The sequence below is a fragment of the Microtus pennsylvanicus genome, chromosome X (assembly GCF_037038515.1).
Source record: "Microtus pennsylvanicus isolate mMicPen1 chromosome X, mMicPen1.hap1, whole genome shotgun sequence".
In the NCBI taxonomy this organism is placed as follows: Eukaryota; Metazoa; Chordata; class Mammalia; order Rodentia; family Cricetidae; genus Microtus; species Microtus pennsylvanicus.
This window is the reverse complement of record NC_134601.1, coordinates 31,796,966-31,823,440: the sequence shown is the minus strand read 5'-3', so window position 1 is coordinate 31,823,440 and position 26,475 is coordinate 31,796,966. Positions and strand designations below refer to the sequence as shown.

General features: G+C 37.0%; 1 protein-coding gene across 1 annotated transcript in view; it reads right to left on the bottom strand.

Moving 5' to 3' along the window:
• Window positions 1-26,475, bottom strand: part of Il1rapl2 (interleukin 1 receptor accessory protein like 2) — a 1,189,456-nt gene that overhangs the window by 54,263 nt on the left and 1,108,718 nt on the right. The window contains exon 7 of the mRNA XM_075958150.1: window positions 5,500-5,629. Coding sequence (XP_075814265.1) covers window positions 5,500-5,629 — 130 coding nt within the window. The remainder of the gene's footprint in view (window positions 1-5,499; window positions 5,630-26,475) is intronic.

Genomic DNA, 26,475 nt, shown 5'->3' with positions numbered 1-26,475 from the left:
GATATCCTGTTCCAAAAATTTCTTATAAATGAAATTATACAATATGTATTCTTTTGCTACCAGTATATTTTTACAAATGTTTTCCAGTTTGTTCATGTTGTTATTAGATGCCGGTACTTCAAAACATCTTATAAAAATAATATTCCACTCTGTAGATATACCACATTTCATTTATCTATTCCTTACTTGATAGATATTTATATTTTTCCATTTTTCACTCAACATAATGTTTCTATCAACATTCATATGCATATTCCTTTGTGGATATATGCTTTGATTTGTGTTGGGTATATACCTAGCAGGTATAGTGCTGTATTACCTAATAACACTATGATTAAGCATTTGAGGATTTTTCTGAGTTTTGTTCAAAGTTGTTACGCGACTTTACATTTGTATCATTGGGGTGTGAGATTCCCAATTTCTCTACATATTCACCAACATAATCTATGGTTCAGAATTTTTCTATTTTTTATTTAAGGCATCCTAAGGAGTATGAAGTGGATTCATATGATTTTGATTTTTTTTGATAACTGCTGACATCAAATATATTTTCCTAAAATATTTTTCCCAGAAATATACCTCTATTGTCAATTTTAATATATGATTTTGGAGATTATGAATCCTCACAATTATGAATCTATAGGTTAGAATTATTGAGTAAACACATGAAGACTGATTGTCACAGGAGTAATTATAAATAATACTAATTATGGTTAAGTATTTTACAGTGTGAGCAAAGTATGGGGCACATATGCCTACAGTTCTATCTATTTTGGGTTGCTGGAGTAGGAGGATCCATTGAGCACAGAAAGTCTAAGACTAGCCTGAATAACATAACAAGACTTTGTCTCAGAAAAAATATAGGAAATTACATATTACAAGTTCTATGAAAATTATGCTTATTTCTACTGCATGATGCTTGGTGGGAATGAAAGGAAAGTGTGCTCTCACCTATCAATAGCCACTATATATCAGACTGAAAGAATGTTCATCTTTCTATTGCACAAATGAGGAGATATTTCAACTCAATCTGATGTGTGATGCTTATACACTGTGTGAATATGTATTGCTGTGACTGGTGTAATAAAAAGCTGAACAGCCAATAGTTAATCAGGAGAGATAGGCAAGGTTTCCATGGAGAGAAAGGAAGAGGAGGAGGAATCTAGGTACACGGGAGATGCCAAGAGACATGGGGGACGAAATAGGGGGTACAAAATGGAAGAGAGGGAATACCATGTCATAGATCATAGATTAATATAAATGGGTAAATTTAGGTTATAAGAGCTAGTTAGGAACAAGCCTAAGCTATAGGGAGAACTTTCATAGTTGATAATAAGTCTCTGTATAATTATTTGGTGATGTGGGATTCCCCTCTGTATGCTGTGAATGTGTTTTATTGTCATTGGTTGATAAAGAGGCTGCTTTGGGACTATGGCAGTGCAGAATAGAGCACAGCAGGAATTCCAAGCAGAGATAGAGGAGAAAAGAACACTGAGTCAGGGAGATGCCATGTAGTCATTGAAAGCCACAGATGCTGGATGGAGCCTTATCGGTAAACCATATTCATCTTTTTGGGTCTGGGTTATATCACTCAGTAAAGTGTTTTCTATTTCCATCCATTTGCATGCAAAATTCAAGATGTCATTTTTTTTTACCGCTGAGTAGAACTCTAATGTGTATATTGCCACACCTTCTTTATCCATTCTTCCATTGAAGGGCACCAAGGGGATGTTCCCAGCTAGGTCCTTGGGCAGCAGAGGAGAGGGTGCCTGAACTGGCCTTCTCCCATATCCACACTGATGAATATCTTGCATATCACCATAGAACCTTCATCTGGCAATGGATGGAGATAGAGGCAGAGATCCACATTGGAGCACTGGGCTGAGCTCCCAAGGTCCAGATGAAGAGCAGAAGGAGGGAGTAGATGAGCAAGGAAGTTAGGACCGTGAGAAGTGTGTCCACCCACTGAGACAGTGTGACTGATCTAGTGGGAGCTCACCAAGACCAGCTGGACTGGGGCAAAACAAGCATGTGATCAAACTGGACTCTCTTGGCTGACAATGGGGGCTAACTGAGAAGGCAATGGTAATGACACTGAGTTTTGATTCTACTGCATGTGCTGGCTTTTTGGGATCCTAGTCTGTTTGGATGCACACCTTCCTAGGCCTGGATGAAGGGGGAGGGCTTTGGACTTCCCACAGGGCAGGGTACTCTGACTTCTCTTAGGACTGGAGAGGGAGGGGGAAGAGAGAGTGGGGGGAGTGGGAGGGAAATGGGAGGAGGGGAGGAGGTGAAAATTTTTAATAAATGAAAAAATAACATATAAAAAATAAAATGCCTGCATTATTGCTTAGTAATATGATCAAATAAAAAATTTAACCAACAGAAACAAAACAAAACAAAAAAACAACAAAAATAAATAAATAAGAAGACGTTTTGACTCAGCATTGGCAGCAAAGGCTGCTCAGCTTCTTTAGGGGTGGGCTTTTTGGTTCATGCTAATTGCATGAACAGCTCTGGCTCTTTCAGGAGGCCAAGCATGTAAATGGGGGTCTGTAAAAAGTGTGTTGCAAAATGCTTAATGGTGACATAGACCCACTCAACCCTGTAGCTGGAGTGGAGTGGTGTGCTTGGCTCTCAGAGGCAGTGAACATGCCTCCACCATGTTGGACTGGGCAGAGCCAATAGGCAGTACCATGTAGTTGGTCCTAGCCATGCCTGCTTAGCATTTTAAAAAAGCATTCCTGGTCAGAAACTAATTATAGATAAGCATGCAATAAAGACATATTCAGATGAAAAAGACCTCTAAACGAGTTACAGTATTGGATAAATGTATGTAGGCTTGGGAGAGAGAAGAAAATGAGTACAAATAATCATAATATAAAAGAGTACATACAGTCATAAATAAAGGAGTAAAGATAATAAAATACATACCTAACTTGTAAAAAAATATAATAGAGTAAGAAAAATCAGCCATGTAAAGATGGAATATACACAGAGAGTGTGGAATACACACACACATATATATATATATATATATATATATATATATATATATATATATATATATATATATTTGTATTTTCTTTGAATTTTTTGACTGTGAATAAGCTAAATACAGAGAGACATTTCATTGTACAGGCTGATAAGCTAAACCAACATATATTTGGGCAGGAAACTTTCCTTACCTTGACTACTGACTGTATGCTGTCAAAACCGGACAAGCAGGACACAAAAGAAAACAACTTTCAAACTTTCCCAATACAACATAGTACAGTCCTTCAAAATCCTGATTCACAGAAAAGTCTGTCAAATATTCTATGTCTGTAAACCAAATATGGATGTCTCAGCCTTGCAGAGGAATTTTGAGTGACTGTCCAGGCAGTCAGCTGTTTCTGTCTTTTCTGTACTTTTGGAAGTACACTTCCTGTTTGTTCAGGTAATATTATATCCTTCTTGGATTTTTGATGGGGTTGAAGACTAAATAGTTATAGTTTTATAGCTTTCCTTGTTTCTAAATTCAGAAAATAAACTTATGTAAGAGATGTAAAGTTTTTAAGGTTGAGAAACATAAAAGTTAAATTGTTTATCTAATCAGATATTTTTACGTCTACACAGATATTTTTAGGATGGTAATACAAGTTATAATATAAAGTTAGATACAAAACTTTGAATTCACTTAGATAGGATAGACAATACAGTACTTTCTCCAAATTTGCCAAGTACATATGAACTAAACTTTGTGAATATAATTCTTACTTGATAATTGTTCTTATTGTATATAGTTTTACCTTGTTCAAGTTAAAACCTTTCCTTTTTATTTAGACAAAAAGGAGGAAACGTGGGATATTTTTACAGTGTGGGTAGATGTATTGCTGTTATTAGTATAATAAAAATCTGAACAGCCACTAGCTAGGCAAGAGTTATAGTTGAAATTTCCAGGGAAAGAAAGGACAATGAGGAGGAATCTAGGTGCACAGGAGATGCCAGGAGACATGGAGACAATACAGGGGCTGCAAGATGAAAGAGAGGTAATGCCATGTGATAGAACATAGAGTCATATAAATGGGTCAATTTAAGTTATAAGAACTAGTTAAGAACAAATCTCAGCTATAGCCAGCCAGTCTCTGTTATTATTTGGGAGCTGGTTGGCTGGACAGAAAAAGATTTGTCATACCAATACCTAACTGGAGTCTGAACATTTGTCTTTATACTCAAAGATAAGTATATTCTTCACCCTGCACCAAAGAAAGTTCTCTTTGCAACATACAAAGATGATTTCAGGAAACTACAACCAATCAAAATTGTGGATTTGTGAAGTCCAGTTCCAATGGCTACATCTACAAAACAACCCACACACCTGAGGTTAAGGGAACATTGGAAGAGATGGAAAGATTGCTAAGAGACAAAGGGAAAGATTATGGTGTGACACCGTATCTTCCATGGATGTCAGGGATGTACCCACCTATAAAGTTTTACTAACATGGCTTCACAAACATGAGATAAACAAGGACAATAACAACATATATCCTGAAGTGGGTGGAGAAAGTGCCCAGCCCTATACAAAAAGTACAAGCAACTAAGATATGCTGAGAGTGGGAGAAATAACCTACCCCAGGGAAAAGTACACCAACTAGTTATCCAGTACCATATAGTCAACTCTGAAAAATTACATACAAGTAACATTATGCAGAATGAGCAAGTTGTATTCATGTACTCAGGAATATATATCTATTTAATTATATAGACAGATTATATAACAGCAGTTATTGAAAAAGAGAGGCCACGAATTTAGAAGAGAGCATTGAGGGTTCAGAGGGAGGAAAGGGATGAGGAAATGATGCAATTATATTATAATCTCAAAAATAAAGAATAAAAACACAAAGCCAAATGAGTTGAACTGATAGCTACACACTAAGATGGGACAACAATAAGAGGAGAGCGAAAAACGTTGAAAGAGGTGCTAAATTGAAGCATCTCTTTCTTTCAGAAAGCAGTGGATGCTGAGACAAAAAAATAAACACTAACAGGAACCAACAGTTATTGTGGAAGAGCGTCAGATTTCTACCACTAACACGGATTCACACTTAGGACATAGGAAGATGTTCTATCCCTAAGGAAAGAGCAGAGATTTGTCCATCAAACTTAGATGCCACCTGCAAAGTTTAAAGCCCTGCTCTTACCAGTGTAGAAGCACTGGCCTAAACTTGGAAAAGATCATGGAATTTGCCTCGAAAGCTTGAAGGGGATCATTATATTTTGAGGAAATCTTCCAAAAATCTCAGAAATGACTATTAGACATGAGAAGAAAAGCCTTTGTTTTTGCAAATGTACATTTTTAAGGAGGACATCACTCTTAATCTTTCCAAAATATCAGGTCTTAGAGAATAGACTGGCTTGACATTGCAATGAAAACTTTTTAGTTAGAATCCCTCCTAGCATGATTCACTGACTAATTGTAAAGACAACAAAGAAAAATAAACAATTGGACTCCTATACCTTATTTCACCTTCTCTAATGTGACCTGCCAGTTCTTCAATAAACTTCTCGCCTTTCATCCAATAAATCATTGGTCCAGACTCTCCACTGAATCCAAAGAATGCTTTGCATGGGATATTCAGAGGTTTACCTGAGAAAGAGAAAAAAACAACAAATGAGCAAATCTCTTCCTGTTCTTATTGTGAGACAAGGATGGACAGTTCACATACAAAAGAAAACTCACAGGTGGCCTATTTTCCAACAATTCTTGCGTGTGAGAAAAAAATGTTATTATGAGAGCTTTAGGAAAATTATTAAATTCAAGCTATTATAAAAATTGAAAAGTAAATAAATTATTACTTTATAGCATTTTAATTATATTGTACCTATCCCAAGAACTGACATAAAAGAATCAAATGGAAATAATCCCTAATTATTTTTCTTTTTTGAGAGTACTAAGTATTTCTAATGAGAATTTGCCTTTAAAATTAAAATTATTTAAGAGCATATGTTAATTCTTTATAAGTGAGAAGGCATATCAATAATAGAGTGTCCACTATTTAGATTGTATAGACTTTAATTTGTTTCTTCCTATTATGATCTATTTTGAGAAAAATAATACAGAATCCTAGTTAAATTTTGGTGTTGACTTGAGAGGATTAAGGGATACCACCATAGCTGATCATCATTATTTCTGGTCACATATATAAGATTTTTTTAGAAGAGGTTGGCATCAGAGGTGATGAGTTGATTTGAGATTGTACACACTGTTGAGTGCCCAGGTGGAATTAAAAAGCGAGAGTGTGGCTATACACCTCCTTGTTTTTTTCTCTCTTCTCCCCACCTCTCTAGTATAAGCAAAGGTGTGTACTTGTGTCTAGGTATGGAGACCAGAGATCAATGCCAGGTGTCTTCTATAATATTTTTGCAGCATGGTCTCTTAGTAAATCTGGTGTCTTCTTTCAGCTGGCAACCTGTTTGTTACTATTGCAGTTGGGCCAGGCTGCCATATCCAGGTTTTTGTGTAGGTAAAGGGGATCTGAACTTGGTCCTCTTGCTTATGTAGTAAGCAATTTATTTACTCAGCGATCTCCCTGGTCCTGTGACGGTTAATCTTGATTATCAACTTGATGAGACTAATAAATTTCTCAGGGATTAGTTAAGAATACCTCTGTTTATGTTCCCAGTGACATTTCTAAAGAAAACTGGATTACAAAAGGGCTTTCATCTTTTTGGGTCTGGGTTAACTCACTCAGGATAGTGGCCTTATCCTATAGCCATACTGATGAATATCTTGCATATCACCATAGAACCTTCATCTGGCGATGATGGAGATAGAGACAGAGACCCACACTGGAGCACTGGACTGAGCTCCCAAGGTCCAAATGAGGAGGAGAAGGAGGGAGAACATGAGCAAGGAAGTTAGGACCACGAGGGGTGCACCCACCCACTGAGACAGTGGGGCTGATCTATTTGGAGCTCACCAAGGCCAGCTGGACTGTGACTGAAAAAGCATGGGATAAAACCGGACTCTCTGAACATGGCGAACAATGAGAGCTGATGAGAAGCCAAGGACAATGACACTGGTTTTGATCCTCCTGCATGTACTGGCTTTTTGGGAGCCTAGCCTGTTTGGATGCTCACCTTCCTAGACCTGGATGGAGTGGGGAGGACCTTGGACTTCCCTCAGGGCAGGGAACCCTGACTGCTCTTTGGACTGGAGAGGGAGGGGGACAGGAGTGGGGGGAGGGGGGGAATGGGAGGGGAGGAGGCGGCGGAAATTTTTTTCAATAATATTAAAAAAAGAATAGAAAGAAAGAAAAGGGCTTTCAAACAACCACTGAAACCCTGGAGGGGTATGTAATGTGATTGCAAACGTGGAGTTTGCTGGAAGGTGGGTGGGTGGTTTAGCCTATTGGAATAAGTAGGTTTCTGCTGATAGGTCTTTGAGCTATTCCCGTCCTCCTTTGTGCGTGACTTGCTATTCATTTCCTATATGACAAGAAAAAAGAAGTGCTTCTTTCATTGCAGCCCTGCTCTCACCATGTTTTCTGCCCAAGTTTTTCAGGGGACAAAGCTACCAGGAACTGGACTTTATGAATGCATATGCCTAAAAGCATCTTTCCCCCTTAAAAGTTATATTACCCATTACTTTGATCACAGTGACAGAGCAGTCACTAATGGAAAACAGTCATTACTAGAAAATTTACCCTTTTGTCCTAGACCCTACTCTTCTTTTCCTGGTTTTGGATACTAGGACTAGAGTTCTCTTGCCCTTGAACTCAAAGATAGCCACTAACAGTAACTTAAGATCTCTTGTGTCTTCAACTTCTTCACTGAGAGCTACACCAGAAGTTTCCCTGGTTCTAAGATTTTAAGTCTTGCTACTGTCTTGGTTGTTTATCACACAAAAGCTTGTTGTGGTTTGTTTCAATTTCCATAATCACATGCATTAATCCTCTTAATAAATTATCTTTCATCACATTGGTTCTGCCTCTCTGGAGGATCTTAAAATAAACTAAAATTAACATGTTGAATTACAAATATGTCTACAAATACAACCTCAGGAAAAACTCAATCTTGACATATATTCCATATTCTTTACATCACTTACAGTGTTTAATAATTATAGAAAGATTATATAACTTTGTTATGTAAATTTTAATTATAATTTTTTTCATCATATATACAGGTATTTATCATTTTGATGGTATGAATTGTATGTTTTTTCCTGTAAAGTAAGTATGGGAAGAATGATATAGAAAATACAATGCTGGCACTTGACACATGAATCAATCCACTTATAACTATATCATAGTATTTTAGTTAGGGTTTATATTGCTGCAATGAAGCATCAAAAAGCAAGTTGGGGAAGAAACGGCTTATTTGACTTACACTTCAACATTGCTGCCATTGCTGAAGGAAGTGAGGACAGAGACTCAAAAAGGGCAGGAGTTAATGCACAGGCCATGGAGGGGTGCTGTTTACTGGCCTGCTCCCCATGACTTGCTCAACCTGCCTTCTCATAGAATCCAGGACCACCGTCCCAGGGATGTCACCACCCACAAGAGGATGAGCCTTGTCCCCTTGATCACTACTTGAGAAAATACTTTACAGCTTGGTCTCATGGAGGCATTTCCTCCACTGAGGTTCCTTCCTCTCTGATGACTCTAGTTAGTATCAAGTTGACATACAAAACCAGCCCGCACACATAATTTTCTCCACAAATCACACTTTTCCATTGTTTAGAACACTAGACAAAACCACTTCAAAAATATTTTCCTTGTAGAGCTTCCATCCTTTTTCTCTGCCATAGACAAAGTCCTCATTCTATATTAAATTTATCAATAGCTTTCATGTTCTAAATTATTACTTTCTCAATCAAAATATCTTTCAGCACCACAACTAAAAAATGACTTTCTTGGACATTTTTTTTTCATAAAGGAACAACTAAATAGGAGTTAGAGTCTATGTGAAGGCAAAGTAGAATACAAGGAACCCATAAACACAGAGATATTGGGCAATAGCTTGGGCTTAACCACATAAAGACATATATTGATGATATTTTATTATAATATTAACATATCCCTTCTTAAATTTTAGGTCCTGGACCTTAGAAATCTCCTATAGTTATCCAATTTGTCAAGGTCAAGAATCTGCACAATGTGATTAATACAAATTAGAGACTGTATCTTTAAACACATGCTTCATTTGAAGTTGGGTAAAAGTAAGATACTTGTGCATTATAGAAAGTACATTGGACTGAAATTCAAGAAATTTGGATCTTATATTTAAATCTGTCATGACCATAGCCCCTGAGCTGATACTCCTAACCTAACATTATATTAATTGCCTAAGGATGTAGTGAGGTTGGAAGATGGTAATAATTCTGGAAGCTCAAAGAAGACAATGTATATGAAAGTGTTTCATGAACTCAAAAACATTATTGGAAATTTAGCTCAGTATTTTCTGTCTTCTCAGACTTGATTGTCCATGGAGAAATTAAATTTGAGGAGAAGTCTGATATGGTCTTGAGACAGAGATATTTTCATTTGGACTGTGGCAATACTGTTTTCTTTTATTTATGAACATCTGTGGGACAATACTTTCAACATTTTCTTATAAATTTTTCTGCATTTAGAATATGCATGATTCACCTGAAAAAAGCCTATGTTTTCTAAACCTGAAAATGTTTTTTTCCTATGCCTTTTGCCTTTCATTCTCATAACAAAACTAGTCTACAGTCCACAACCCCAGAGAACCTAGACAACAAAGAGGATCCTAAGAGATACATACATGGATCTACATAGGAAGGAGAAAAAGATAAGATCTCTTGAGTAAATTGGGAGCATTGAGGCCACAGGAGAGAGTAGAAGGGGGAGAGGAGGAGAAGAGGGCAGTAGAGAAAAATGTGTAGCTCATTAAAAACAATAAAAAATAAACAAGATGACAGAAAAATTAATAGATTATGATAAACTTTATTATAATTAATTTTAATCACTAAAACTACCAGTGTATACAAGTATAGATATAAATATTAGTTATTGTTCTTTTGGGCTATCTTGAAAATATATCTGATATATATCATCTAATTTACATATAGACACATTATATAATATATATTAAATATTCTACATATTTAATGTCTTCATATATTAAATTAAATGTCTATATATTAAAATATCTTTAAATGATTCTTAGTGTGTGGGTGTTCATGACTGGCATGATTTTAATCGAGAAAGGCAATTATTGTAGTGTTTTAAAAAGGGATCTTCTTGAGGTGCCCTATCAAAAATAACAGTGTCTGCCCTTTCCCTTGACACGACATCCAAAGAACTGGCCATTGAAGCAATTTGTCTTGTAAGTAATTTTTCTCTTCCCATCAGAAAGATCCTTCTTAAATAAACAGAAGAGACAGCTATTTCAGAAGTTTATTTTATACAGTGCTGAGTAAATATTCTGAAGCCTTATGCTGATGGCCCCAAACAGTAAAACTGTTCAGCCATCATCTGCCACATTGGAAGGATAGTTCCCAAGGGAGCTTTTATCATATAGTTATTTTCAGTATGTGCTAAAGAGAAGAGATCCTCGCTTGCAAGAGGCAGGGAAGGATCTCTGCATTGACTGGGAAATTAATCTAAAACAGAACCTTTCTAGATATCTCTGATATGTGCCTGATGTATCAAATTCTATCGAGAAGTGGCATCTGTTAGCTATTCTATTGTTTTGTCTCTAGACAGTTTGAAGGTCATTTTATAACTGAAGAGATAGCCAATTCACATTTACATTCAAGCAGTCAGAAGATTATCAAAATAGAAAGAACTTTATCAGTTTATTCCTCAGTACTAAGTAATAAGGTAGGCAAGGTTTATTCTATTTTATTTTTTTCAAAGTAGAGTACATGAATTGGACTGGTTCTACTTTGCCTTAGCTTACTTCAATTTTCTTTCTCAAAGAGCTTTCTGAGAATCAACATTTCAAAGATTGCTTTGAGACCTTGAAAATCAAGCAATCATAACCAGCTTAATTATTCTGACAGTTATTACTGTACCAGATCTTGTCTTGAAACCGATGTACTCAAGCTAAGGATGGGCTCAGGAGGAATGTCTCTAAAGTGGTAGTACAAATATTTATATCCCATAAGAGCCCAAATCAAAGATTCTCTTCTCATCTCCCCTCCTTTCCCTTTCTGTCACCTATTTCCTTCCTTACTCAACCCCCTATCACCTGCCTTCCCATTCTCCCTCTTCTGGAGATTGAACCATTGGTAATTGTTCTACTGTCCCTCAGCTCATGAAGCTTGGACTTCATAATATGATTATGATGTAAGAAAATCAAAATGCAATGATGTCTGTGACAGCTGTAGTGGCTGTATGGTTTGTGTGGCCCTGTGTGCCCGTGGGTGTCTGTGTAGCATGGGTATTTGTAGGTAGATGGGAAAGAGTATGGATGGAATCCACATCTTATTATTACAAACTGTTCTGTATAACAAAGATATCCATCAGTAGTTTACTGACAAATAATGAACAACTGGTGTCTTAGATATAAGTATACATGCACCACAGAAATTTCTTTCTTTTTTTAAATTTATTTATTTATTAAAGATTTCTGTCTCTTCCCTGCCACTGCCTCCCATTTCCCTCCCCCTCCCCCAATTAAGTCCCCCCCCAGCCCGAAAAGCAATCAGGGTTCCCTGTCCTGTGGGAAGTCCAAGGAACCCCCACCTCCATCCAGGTCTAGTAAGTTGAGCATCCAAACTGCCTAGGCTCCCACAAAGCCAGTGTGTGCAGTAGGATCAGAAACCCATTGCCATATACTTCACTGGTAATAAAAGATGGAAACACAATTTATACATGATGATAAGAATAAATGTAATGTTTTTGTGAGTATTGTGTATTCAATAGTCTCACAGGATACTTTCATTTATTTGTAGAATTATTGTTTATAGAATCTGTGCTTGCAATAATAAATTAGTAAAGTCCAAATATGAGTATTGATCGATATCTTCTCTGACATTAATGAGAAAGTTGAAAGTAAGACAATAAATGGATTTCTGAACTTCTCATATTTTTCAGGTGTGTGACTGACAAGCTTCAATGACTTTGATAACAGATTCTATTTTGCATTTCAAATCTAGATAATTACTCCTTGAAGAGATTTAAAAGATCCTGAGATTGACTTAGCAGATATGAGAGAACTGCAAGCCAGGGTGAAAGTAGAAAAGGCATTTCATTTTCCACACATCTTAATGTCTTCCTGTACCAGGATTTCTAAGAATTTCTCAAGGGCAACAATTTGCTATTATTAAATATAGTTATCCCATCTCTAAATTGCAATTTTTACATAGGCCACGAGTAACCATCATTGATCTTTTTGGCCACAATTTTCTACATCCTTACTTTTTATCTTTTAACACTGTTCAAAATCTTCTAATGCCTCTGCAATTACTCTGGTATCCCTAATTCACAGAAAGGGTCTTTTCTCGTTTGTGCTGTTGAAAGCACTCTCATCGTAGCTAATTTTTTGTAAGGTTTGTATTTTCATAACTGTGTGCTCATCCATGTTTGGGATTATTTTTGGTGAGTACCTTGGGTGCTCAGAACTGTAGTGGAATCCCATCACAGTATTGCCAAACTTGCCTCTTCCTATCTCAGTGGCATGGAAAGAGGTTTTTCTGGCTTTCTTTGCTTTCAGGATTATTCACATATGTAATGTATGAATCTTAATTTCATATGCTTGCTAACTATAGGTTATCCAGATCTAATGTATCTTGAATGTATCTGTCAGTTTCTAGTTATGGCTCCAGATGGAGTGTGAATTTCCTGAAACAATGAACAGGTTTTTCTAGCACTGTGTGTAGCTTATGGGTTTTCAGTCATTACAGAATATCTAAGCATCTAGATCCACACTTTTTTAAATATCATGTGCAGAACTCAAGACTCCTTAGGCTCATATCTGGTTGTGATGTCTGCTGGAACTATTCCCTTTCTCTGGTTTTGAGTTACCTTTTCTTTCTCAGAACCTCATACTTGCCTTACTTGCTTTTAAAGTTCAATGTACACATAAACTGTTGTTTTTAAAGTATAACTTTTCAGTGACTACAAGATGATTGTCTTTAACATACCAATTAAGTCTGAGTTAAATTGAGTTGGTGTCTGAATATCTACCATAGAAATCTGTAAATTGTGTAACATCAGCTGGAATGATGCTAATTTTTTATTTCATTTTTGGAAAGTTGTTAAAGTTGTCTTCTTACTGCTACCATAAGCAGAGATCTGATGTGGGATTCCTCTAAGAGCTGTGAATACTATTGGTTCATAAAGAAACTGTCTTGGGCCTATGCAGGGAATAGAGGTAGGCGGGGAGGGGAATAAAGTTACTGCTGTGAGGAAGAAGGAGCAGTCAAGGAAAAGCCATGTAGCACCATCAGACACAGACACCGAAACTTTACCCAGTAAGCTATAGCCATGTGGTGATACACAGATTAATTGAGATGGGTTAAATCAAGATGTAAGAGTTAACCAATAAAAAGATAGATACTAATGGGCCAAGCAGTGATTTAAATAATACAGTTTCTGTGTGATTATTTCAGGGCTGAGAAGTCGGGAACCAACAAGTGACCTCCTCCAACAGAGATCATCCTTTCTTCTATAGGATCACTTAGATTTGGCTTTCACAAGATAAGATGAAAAAGGGAGAGGACAGTCATGATGTCAACATAAAAGCTGTCCCATTTCCTGCTGTGCTTTATGTACTTAAGTTGGTTCATTTCAAGAGGGCTATTCACTTCTCAAGAAGGAAATCCACTATCAGGGCACACATGACTGTGTGCCCTGGTGAGCAAGTCCTGAACTTTACTTTGTAGAATAATCAGTGTCGGGACACACAGAGGCACACTGCCTTTGGATGTAAGATATAGTTAATAATTTTGGTTCCTAAAAATGTCACTTCCTATGCCTAATCAAGTCTGCTTTTCTTTAGAGAGATTAAGGGTGGACTAACAATTTGTAAATGTCTCACTAGAAGTGTTTGTATCAAATGTCTAATGTCTGTATTTGAAGTCCACTGTATCAGGAAGGCAAATACTAGCTGTAGCTCTAGTCTAGCTTGAAAATCTGAGCTAGATCTATAATCAGGCATGTGCAAGGGCCTGGATTGTTGTCCCAGCACAAGAAAAAGTTAAAGAAATAATAAATTACAAGTTTAAGAAAAGAGAAAGGTCCAAGGTTTTCTTTGCTGAAACGGAGGGCAGCATACATTGTCTTGTTTTGATAATAAAATTAAGATTTTCCCTTCCTCTGTATGTATATATGAGTCTGTGCACATACACACATGCATACACCCACGCCACTGTATCTTATTCCTTTCCTTCACTCTGATGTTCCATTCCTTACATTAGCCTTTCTTATCTGTCATCCTACAGGTTAAGTGCCTACTTGAAACCAAAAGTATACTGGTGAAACCACTGGTGTCTTTCTTTACTCTGAGACTCCAGTCTCAAATCAACTGACTGGTTTATTAAGGTTTATAAACAAGGCCAGAGATAAATTAACTGGCTTTACTGAGGTCAAAGTTGGAACCAGAAGAAAGGATGCATCATTTCTAATTCATTTATTCTAATATGTAGCAGTGTTTAACGGACTAGATACAAAGTTGTCATTCCACTAGTACACACCTAGAAAAGAAAGGAGCTTCTGCCTTCCACAGTGATCTTATGCAGCCTTTTCTAAACCTTTTTTTTTTCTTAAGGAAAGGTCCTTTACTCACGATTCTCCAAATTTAAATTAGATGCTGACATCACTATGTGACATCCTGAATTATAGTTGATAGTGAGCATAAGTAAAGTTTTAAAAAATGCATTTCTTATACTAATTTCCAAAGGGATTAAAGACCAATGACACAATAAGGCATATAAGCTTGTTGTCCAAGACGGTCAAAACCTCAGAAATATAGTGTTTACTATCCAGGAAACAGTAAGACTTTATGGTGAAGAAAAGTAAATACTGAAATTAATTGACCCGGGAATAAAGGAGACTGGGAAAAACACATTGGTATCTTTGGGCAAGAATAATTATTAGCAAGAGAAGGAGGAGTGTGGAGAGAATGGGACAGAGACAAAGAGGAGGGAGGGACCAGGTACAGAGCACATAGCGGGTGCCTTAAACTTTCTATTTGTGTGTACATGTGTATGTGTGTGTTTGTGCACATTTGTGCATGCATCTATATGTTTAAGAAATCCTTTTTGAGGATAACAAAGAACAAGGGAATGGTTACTTGCCTATACTATAGGGAAGTAGAACAGCATTGGCTTCAAAGTAATATGAGAAAGAACAGTTTTCACAGTTTCAAGTGATGAGCTGACACTGGTCCACAGTTGATTCAGTGTGACAAATGTTGTGATGCCACGCAGAGAATGAAGTGTTTAGATGAATTGTCTTGATGAATTGCCAAGTAGCCTCAATCCCAATAAGTTTCTCTTGTTCTAGGGTGAACGGCCAGAACCTCCATTTTAACTACCCAACATGTCCATAACTTAGCGTAGTTTTCTTTCCTTCCATTCTCCTCAGGGTAAAGACCTGTGGGCTCAGTAAATATCCTGTGCTCCCAGTCATACCTGCCATCCGAAGTCTCTTTGCAGAGGTGAGGCACAAGGTTATGGAATGGGTAGTGCAGTCAGAACACTGAATCTGTGGCTTCAGCCTTCCCACCATGTTGCTGTTTTTTTTTTTAAATAACTCCACTCTCTCAACGAGCTTCAGTTATTTTCTTCTAAATACTGATAGACAATTAAAAAATTCTCTAAACTTTCTTCCAAGTCTAACTTTTTCAAACTTTACACGATTTTTCTAGAACAATATGTTTTAGACTTTGAAAGGTGCGACGAACTATTTCACTCCACTTCCACCCATCTAGAAAAAGCACTTGCTGATTAGTTGAAGGTCCCATGACCGTGGTGTGTTGTTTTGCTTGCCTGCTGTCTCTGGACTCTCAGTTCCTCTATATTCCCTACTCGGACTGTTTCTTTCAGAGTGGGCTTCCTGCCTATTAGCGCTACTTTGCCTTGAACCCTGTTTCTAGCCTCTGGCTCCTTGGTGCTTATATTGGCTCTGATGATCTTGGCTTATGGCCTGCTTTCCTTGACCCAGCGCTCTCCAGCTCTCAGCTTGACAGAGGGATTTTTTAAGTTCTCTGGGGTGGGGGAGAAGATAAAGTCCTTGGATATTAGCTTATTATGGACTTATGAGTCCAACTTATTCACAGCAAAATGAGATGTCAGGAGAGTTGAATGATGCAGGTCCTCTGTGAGTGTGCATTCAAGAAGATGTAGAGTTCCAAGAGAATTCATTTGGACTGAATTAATAGTTCAAAATTAAATACCCATTATTTTTTATATTATGCTAAGTGGAGGGAAAAAAATCAGACCACTTTGCTTGCTTTGAGATAACAGGACATCACATTTTAAAATTTCTCATACGGATTTAGAAATCCAGGTTAGTAGCAAAGTCAGTCTATACAGAACAGCAGTAAACACAGAACACTGGATAACCATGACTTTTGAAAGAAGTTACTTTTGTCATTTGAAAACACTTGATTGAAAATTGAAATTTGTTTTTTCTTCTGTTTGCCCTCTGCATCATCAAAAATAGTTTTGAATCCCTTACTGATAAGATAACAATTCCTGGTACTACAAAAATCTTGCTAGTCAAATCCCGCTGTACAGGTTGGGGAGAAACGCATCCCTACTGCAGCGTTTCTTACTGCGTAGCTGAAGACTGACCCGGGGCTTAGATGGCGGCTGCAGAAAAGACCACTGTGGTTTTTCTAGACATGATGGTGTGATCTAAATCGTGGTTATGGGAACCTTCAAAGAATCTTCAAAAAATAAAAACAGAATCCAATATGCCAAGGGTTTAACACGGGTACCATTCACTTTGAAGCCTCTCACTTGCTGTCTGCAGACTATCTTTGAAAAAATAATGCTTAAAATAATCCCGCAAAGATCCTTTGATCCTTCAGAAAATGGAAATATCAAGGTTTAATGTCCAGTTGAGAAAATGAAATATAAAGCTGTCCACAGATTACAGATCAGATTTTGGAGACTTTATTGATTTTCTGAAGTTCTGTAATAGTTCTTTTGGACTCTGAATTTCCTCTCACCACAAATGCCTGTAGTCTCAGTATTAAGTATGCTCTCATTTATAGCCTACTTGATTGGCATTACTTCACCCTTTACCAAATGCCAGCTTAAATTCATAGACACCAAAATCAAGCTCCCTTTTCATCTATCTTTCTTAGTGTACACTCGCCTCTCCTTTCTTCTACATTCTGTTTTCATATGGCCACAGGGGTTAAAAGCTGAGATATGCTCTAATTTATAGGATTATTGCAACAAGAATAAGCAAAGTACTTAGTATGTTCAGTACATTTTAATTCTCGCATAAAGTTGGTATTAAGGCATTATTATCATCAGCTCACAATAAGCATACAGATGTAGGAAAAAGGTTAAACAATTTGTTCAAAATTATAAATATCATTTAGCTGATACTTATAATCAGACAGATTGGAGAGTCAAAGATTATAGCCAATCAGACAGATTGGAGAGTCAAAGATCATAACCACTCTTCTCTGTTGCAGTTTTACAAATATATGTTTCTTCTTCCCAAGTAAATGTTATATTCTTTAAAAGTTGACCCATATCTTCTTTTTACATGCATTCATTTCTTGTGTGTGTATATGCATATGCAATAGCACATGTGTGAAAGGCAGAGGACGAGTTTCAGAAGTCAGTTCTCACACTTTTTCTTTACAGTGACTAGCAAGGTGTAGTAAGCATACTGCAATAGTATCTGCTTTATTTTGAAAAGCATAGCTTAATTTTCTTAATTCTATTTATTTTAATTGAGTTTGTTTTGTTGAGTTAAATTTGCCTTGTAAGTTATGACAAATCCACTTTGGCATAAGGCAAGGTATGAATAGTGGTAAGGCAGTGCCTTGCAGTTCATGATATTTCTTTCTTTCATTTATGCTTTTTTAAAAAAAGTATTTATTTACTCAATCCTGAATATTAAGCTTATTAGACAACTTCACAAATGAATAAAATATACTCGAATCACACTTAACCTCTAACTTCTCTTAGTCTCCTTCTACTTCTGCTCACCCCTCCTTCCCACAAATCTTCCTCTTTCTGGTTTGCTTTTATTTATGACCCATGTCGTTTAAACAAGATTGTCCCCTTGAATCTGGGGTTGGAGTTATCCAATGAAGCACGGAGAAACCACTAGTGGTGATACTACTAAAGATAATGATTTGCTTTCCCAAGAATATATCAGCAGTTAATAGTTCCCCAGGGAGGAGCAGGGCACCATGAGGTTTTTCTCCACCCATGACTGAATGTCCAGAGGCCCAAGCTTATGCAGGCCTTGTAGAGGCTATTGTAGCACCAATAAGTTTATTATTACAAGGGCTACATCATGTCCAAATGAGAGCATTTGATTATCCCTCACACCTTACCATTTTGATGAGGAAGGAGGGAGAAAGAAAAGAGAAGAGAAGAAAATAGATGTTATCTGTGTTTTTGTCCTTGCAAAAGTTCCCTCATAGCAAGGTCACAAATGAAGCAGGTGACAGGAGGCGGATGTCACTGTTTATATGCTTGTGCAAATCATCCAAACCATACTGCTGTGTTTAGGTAATGCTAACTGTAGAATGGCCTCTATGTCTTTTTGTTTGCGTTTTAGAGTTTGCCTGGAAATGTCCCATGCGTATGGAATATTTCCTTCCCTGTGGTCAATAATTCCAGAGGACAGAAGAGAGGCCAATGGATCCAGAAAGGCATATTAGAAAAGATACACTCTGCTCATGCAAAAGGTTCAACTGATGAGTTTTCTTCTTGGCAACAGAAGGCGATTTATGTAAGGTACGGGAAACAGGGATTTAAAGTGAGTTATTAGTTATATCACCACATACAAGAAGCTATGTTCTCTTTAGGCCTCTGCTCCAGAGCATCGTTATGGAAAGGAATCTAGACAATTAGCATTGTTTCCTTGTCTAATTCTTTGTACCTTCTATGATGAAAACCATTGCGTGATTTCATAAAATAAGGCCCAGTTATTTGAAACCATGAGCTGCAGGTTCAAAGGTGTAATTTCAAAGTATTCCATGAAATAGACATTTTTCCTTGAAAATTAATGTGCATATTTAGTGGGCTAATACAAGGAATAACACAACTGTTAAGCAATAAGAATTGTTTCACACAGCAGAGCTTCCTAAAATTCTTCATTATAAATTAATCCACTCAGTTCCCAAAGTGGCTGTCCAATAATCTTGCACTTTTTGCATCTAAAATTCTCCCAGATCCACAGGGAATATGTTTGTCTCATCCTATCTTCTGGATCTAGCCCTATATTCTGCATTTCTTCTCTGCATTTCTTTTTCAGTGTCTATAAACTATCAACTTTTACTATAAAATAGTGCTTATCATTTTTTCCTATACGGTAACTTCCCAATTATAGCATTACTTGCTTTCTAAGCATCTTGCAAGGAGGTTTCTAGTTTCAGTTTTATAGGGTTAGTCTGTCTTGCTCCACAAACATGGCCACTTCATTTGAATAAACATATAGCAAGTACGCCCTGTGTGGAAAACCCTTTCCTGGTGTTCATCAGCTATAATTCAAAAAAATCACAGTCATCTATGCTTCCAAGAATTATGGTGTCATGAAGGACTCTTTATCAAAGACAGTTTTATGGTATGGGGGGGGCCACTGGTTTTATTTTCATGTATGTGGGGAAAACCTTCAGAACGTTTTGCTAGTCTCCTTGGTGCAGGACCATCCCTTGTACTACTCCCAATGTCCCACAGTGAGACTGTTGTACGAGTAGAATATCAGGGGTGACCTAGTTTGGGAAATAAAGTCTCAGAGCTGATAGTTTCTGTCACACCCTCCTCTCCGTTTGACAGGAGCCAAGGCGACCTCAACATTCTTTCACTCCAGCCCATTCTCCGCACATCCTTTCGTTAACTGTCAGGAGTCAAAAGCCTGATTAAAAGCAAGTTTTCCCCCAAACAGTTCTCAAGTTAAACAGACACTCAAAAATGAGTTTTCTTAAATACTCCCCTCAGAAAATGAAAGCTTTTTTCCTCATGCATTTGGGCTGGAACCTGGTCAAGGTGTGCATGGATTGGCTCTCTGCCTTGTGTTCATGGCCACCTACTAGAAAGGCATTCAAACACCATTACAAAGTGGGCTAAGAAAGAAGCTGTACATAAGGAAATGGGCAAACCTTTTGGAAGTAATATTTCAGTTAAAAAATGGCAAAGAACCTCTGTAGTTAGGAGTCCAGATAGTGACGCGAAAGTCCCTGCGTGACCATGCTGATGGGAGAGGAGATAGTGTAAAGACACTGTGTTCCTCCTTTTGCTTTATGTCAGTGCTGATGAAAACAGAGTCCAGAGCATTCGTGTTTTCAATAGGAATTAGGAAGGAAGGGGAAAGCGGAAGCCTGCGTTCCAGAGGAAAGGTTACCTCCAAGGAAGAGGTTTCATGTAGCTCTGATAACATATGTGTATTTCTAAACTTTAAAAAAAAATTAACACTGACCCAGGAAAGGCAGAGACAAAAAGCAAACCAAACAAACAAACAAAAACCAAAACCAAACCAACAACAAAATACTGGGAGTCTTTCCTAACTGTTTGGCAAATAAATGAACTCTCCTTCAGTAATTTCCGGCATAATTCTGTTCAAATACAACAGATTTATAAATTTGAGTGCCCTGGCAACACCATTTTTTAAAAAAAAATTCAATGAATGTCAGAATTACACAACTATGACGTGCATTTTGTTTTTCAGGAGAGCAGACATGGAACTCCCTGAGGCTACAGAGCTTGGTTTTCTCTGAAATCTTCTGGAGGAGCCAGCACAGTGCTAGGTACATATCAGGCTTCGTTAGCTGACTGGAACACTTCTAATTTAGTGATATTCTAAAGCATATCAGCGTGAATAAATGAAAGTATGGTTGTTTCAAATCAATCTCATTTACTTCAACCTTTTTTGGCTAACATACAAAATAATGGGTTTATAATGATATAATGATATATTCATATCTATTTCCACATTTATTTATTTATTCATTAACTATTTTTTTAAGACAGTGTCTCACTATGTAGTTATATCTGTCCTGGAACTCGCTCTGTAGACCAGGCTGGCCTAGAACTCACAGAGATCCGCCTGCTTCTGCCTCCTGAGTGCTGGGATTAAGAGTGTGCCTGTGCTACCACACTTTTTTTTAAGGATTTATTTATTAATTATGTATGTACACAGCATCTGCCTGCATGTATCCCTGCAGGCCAGAAGAGGGCACCAGATCTCATTACAGATGGTTGTGAGCCACCATGTGGTTGCTGGGAATTGAACTCAGGACCTCTGGAAGAGCATCAGTGCTCTTAACCTCTGACAGCCCCATGTGCTACCACACTTGAGTGAGCCTCCTTGCCCAGTTTCATATTATGCTTTGAATGCAAATGGTGCTCAGGGATCTGGGTTCATTTATTTTCTATTATCACTTTCTTAGGATCTGAAGGAAAAGAGTATAGTCATCTGTTTTGCATTGGGGTGCTCTCCTCTTTTCTCCTTATCCCTAGTAATTATGCAAACATATTCCATTCTTACCTACCAAGGACTAGTCTCAGACCTCCCTTACTCTGTGAAGAATTTCCTTCCTGTATTTCTATAAAGACAGGAGTTGGATTCCAAGTAAAACAGTCTGTTGCACTTCTTGTTCTCAATAAGTATTTTCTTAGAACATCTTGTCTCTTCTTTCTGTAGTTTATGTTTCACGTTTCTCCCCTTTACCCACATTGTTTTTCTGTACAATAATACATGCATCACTCCAGATGTTGTCTTTTACATTTCAAAACTATCTGATAAAGTCACCCAGAGATATCTATACTAGAAGGGGAAGTCTTCATTGTTTAAAACCTTGAATTATACATTTGGGGTATAATTGGACCTTGTGTTCATAGCTGTTCTTCTGGTCCTCAAATATTTTTAAGGAAGCCAAACAGATGTGGCCATTATTTCCACTTTTGGTCTGTTCACGAATTAAAGAAAGAAAAATAGTATGGTAACTTGGCAGAGACAAGAAAGTAAAGTCGAGCTAATTCCTAAATAATAGCTCTTGGCGTTGTTTCCTCTGGCTCATATGTAGACAGAGACACATATTTACATGTCTTCCACATGCATGTTTATTGTTTATGTATTTTTAATAATTTTATTGCTTGAGAATTTCACACATGTGTATAATGTGTTTTGATCAAGTCTACTTCCCATTCCTTTCCCTGCAATCTATGCCCTGTCTTCTACCACTTTTGGCTCCTGATTTCAGGTGCTTGTTTACATATTTTTAATTTTTCTCTATATTTATCTTCTGTCTATCAAGGAAGCTCCATAGCTACCTGCGTACCTAACTTCCTTTCTATCATCTATCTGTTTATTTCATTTTTGGGATAGCATGGTGCTTTTTCCCTCAATTAATTATAGCTGTCTCTGGCCTATTCTCTGTACACTGAATACATGTACAATGCAGTGTGCACATACCTTGGGATTTGTCTCAAGTATCTGCTATGTACATACCTCTGCTGATGAGCTGAAGATAGGGTAACAGAGAACTTCCCAAGAAACAGGTCAGCAGAAAACTATTCCCACAGATCTTACGCTTATTTGTATGGCATATTATAAAACCTTAACACTAGAAATGAGAACAAAGGTCACTAAGGTTTAAAAAGTAGTATAGATACAATTTTAATGTGTATATTTAATATTTAAAAACTCTAAAATATTTATTTTAAGTTGTTCAGTGCAATAATTTGCATATAAACATCTCTCTAATTGCCAAAGCCTCCAGTTTACTTGTTAAAGATGTACTTGAAAAACAAGTCAGCCTATGCGTAGAGCAATTACAAATACTAAAAAGCAAAAATTTCATGGAATATATTCATTGTACATAGTGATAAGCTTCATAAGTACATTTTCACTTAAGAATATTGAGTAGTTTTACTACTTTTAGCTCCTATACTTCCATCTCTTCCTTCTTTTTCTTGTAGTTGCCTTTGTTGACACAAACAGGTTCTCTCGTGCATTTATGTTGTGCATGTATGTATAAATGCTCCTGCGTTTATGTTGTGCATGTATGTATAAATGCTCCTGCGTTTATGTTGTGCATGTATGTATAAATGCTCTTGCATTTAGGTTGTGCATGTATGTATAAATGTTCCTGCATTTATGCTGTGCATGTATGTATAGATGCTCCTATGTATCTATAAAAAATCTATGAGCCACAAATCAGAGTAATCACACAATATTCATCTTTCTGAGCTTGGCACATTTCACGTGCCGTGATGATACCATTTGCAGCTATTTCCCTGCAATGACATGATTTCATTCTTTTTCATGACCAAATACAACTCCATTGTCTACATATGTGTATATATACCATGTATTCTTCATGATTTCTTTTTGTGATGGATACCTAAGCTGATTTTATAATTTGCTATTGTAAACAGCGTAGTGATGAACATAGGTACGGACTTACCTCTGTAATACACTGACCAAGAGTCCATTCTAAAGAGTAGTATGATTGGGTCATATAGGAGTTCTGTTTTTATTCTTTTGAGGAAATTTAATACTAATCTCTACAGTGAACAAACTAATTATATTCCTACTAGCATTTGAGTTGATGGGAATTGATTATAATTTTCTCAAATATTAGGAAAATCTAGCAAAAATACTGTGTTTTGTTTTTAAAAATAGCAAAATAAAGTCCATGGCAGATTGCACAATTAATACTGTAGTTAATGTTTGTCAACAGTCTTTGCAAAGCCTAATGGTACATTTTCCTAAAGTAGGCTTTCAGTACCTCTCCTATGTAACACTTCATCTATTATTTATATTGGAAAGAGATACAGTCACATGCCTTTAACGTGAATCACATGGGGGCTGGCTAGATGACTCAGTGATTGCTATCAAGACTTCCAACGTGAGTTTGATCACTGAGATCCACACAGTGGGAAGAGAGAAGTGGTTCCTCCAATTTGTTCTTTGACCTCCACACACAAGCATTTGCATGTGTGAGGCTACACTTTAAATTACTACAGGTAATTTTAAAAATAAGATACATTGCATAATGTATATGTTAGTTATTTATGATTTACTTTTGTATTGAACTTAATCTGAGATGTCAAATCATTACACAACGTAGTACCCATTTGATTTTCAATTGCATTACTTTTAGAATGGAGAATAATGAATGTGGTTTAAGTTAGTGAGGGTATTTTTACATCTGTCGCGAATGGAGCTAGAATAGGACTTTGAGATCATCATGTCTCACCTTCTAATTCTAGATCAAAAATGGGAAGGGAAGCGCAGCATTAAAAGTGACCCTTCTAATAAATGCTAACAGTTGGCAAAGTTTCCAACACACTCCCAGAGCCTTATCTCTAACTTTAACGATCTTTCCCATATAGAAGCCATTTTTGGCTCACACCCAAAAGCCACTGCCATAGCCTCCCGATAGGGTTTATATTTTTCTTTCTTTTTAATCATTCCTGCCTTTCAATTTATTCTCTATGTTTTGGCTAGTTTTGTCTTCTCTAAGCATGGAGATATTCATGGTACATATCTACTTTAAAATATGGATAGTTTCCAAATTCTAATTATTTAAGTGCTTTTAATGGTGTTGGGGGCTGGGCAGGGATTTTATCATAGTGGAAACACTGGGTCATATGTGGAGACATTTCTATGTTGTCATAGTTGAAGGAGAGTACATTTTTGGTATCTGTTGAGTGTGCTACTAAATACCTTATAGTGCACAGAAAGAGTTACCCAGCCGCATCGTCAGTAGTGCTGTTTGGGAACTGGATTTTTTGTTCTCAACTTTCTTTCAGTACATTATTTCCCAAGATTTTCCCACACTTGGGAAAATTGGACTGCTTCCACATTTTTCCATTCCCCTGATTTCTCTTAACTTAGGATGGTTTTCCTCATCTGTCCACATTCTTCCTCTGTGTTAAAAACTGGACTGTATTTGATATCCATAAAATCTTTGATCCTTACAACCAGATCATCATTTTTCCCTAGAAATATGCATGTTAGCAGATTTTTTAAAAGTTTATATATTGTTTTGGCAGAGTTTGACCATTGGATTCAGAAATGGTTGTATGAAAATATACACTCTGATTGGAATCCAACATGCTATAACTTTCCCATTTTTAAAAATGTGTTTTACTTTGGGCAGGCCATCCCATCTCACTGGGTCCTATATTTTTAATCATTGAGATCGGATTAAAACTGCCCACTTTCTAAAGCTAGTCAGTGGGAAAAGTAGAAGGATCTGAATGAAAGTGTTTTGTAAATGTTACAAGTTTATGCTAATGTGAGGAGCTGGCCTTGACAGTAAGGTCAAAGTCTCATTCAACATCACATGGGGAATAAGTAATGCTGTGGACCATACTGCAGATTTTCTGTTTGACCTTGTATGAGGGCAGGGCATATACTTCAGTGTAATTTTATCCATGAAGAATACAGTGTGTTCTTTACACGCTGTGTCTACATGCATACTGGGAAGGAAAACTCCCTTTCTCTGGAGAAGAAAGAGAACAGGTGAATGCACAAGCTAATTACTCATAAGAAGAACACCAGGGGCAACAAGAGAGTTGTAGAAGACTTTTCAGCAATCAAATACATCCAGGTCATAAAGAATATAATAATTTATTTCTAGGCTCCTACAAGGACATTTGTGGAAATGCCTTTCCTTTCTATCTCAAGATCCCAAGAATGAAACTTCTCTTTGGTAACCAAGATTTAGGGATCAAATATATGAGGACTATTAAGGATAAACGCAACGTTGTTTTTAAATAATGATGGCTCACATTTGTAAAAGTCTCGTTTGTCACATTTCCCATAATCTGAGGAAACTAAGGCTGGGTAAGAGGCCTTGAAGCTTGTATAACTATACAGATGTTTTACACTAGAGGTCACTCTTGCAATCTAAGAATAAAATCCGGAAAATAAGAAAACATAGCAAAAGAAAACAAAAAGCAAACAACCATTGTCAACAACATTTTGTTACGTATACAACAATGATATGAAAATTAGAGGTGCGGGTTTTCTTTTCTTTTTTTGTTTGTTTGAAAGCTTTGAAGATACTCTTAAAAGGATGAAATGAATTGGTATTGGGAGGAACAGTTATAGTGAGAGAGAGCTAATTAGCAACACTTGCTCTACCCTGCAAGTAGGTAGGCCATCTATCCTGGAAGCAGCCGGTCTTCCTTGGCTTGGAACACCAAGATAAAGCTGCAGTGAAGCAATCATCTTGATAGACACTGGCATGACAAACACATTTTGAAACAGTTACTACACAGGAGAAATTGCAGGAATCCAAACGCAGCAAACTAATAAAAAATATCAATTATTCCTGGTTGTTTTAAGAATGGGATTATTATTG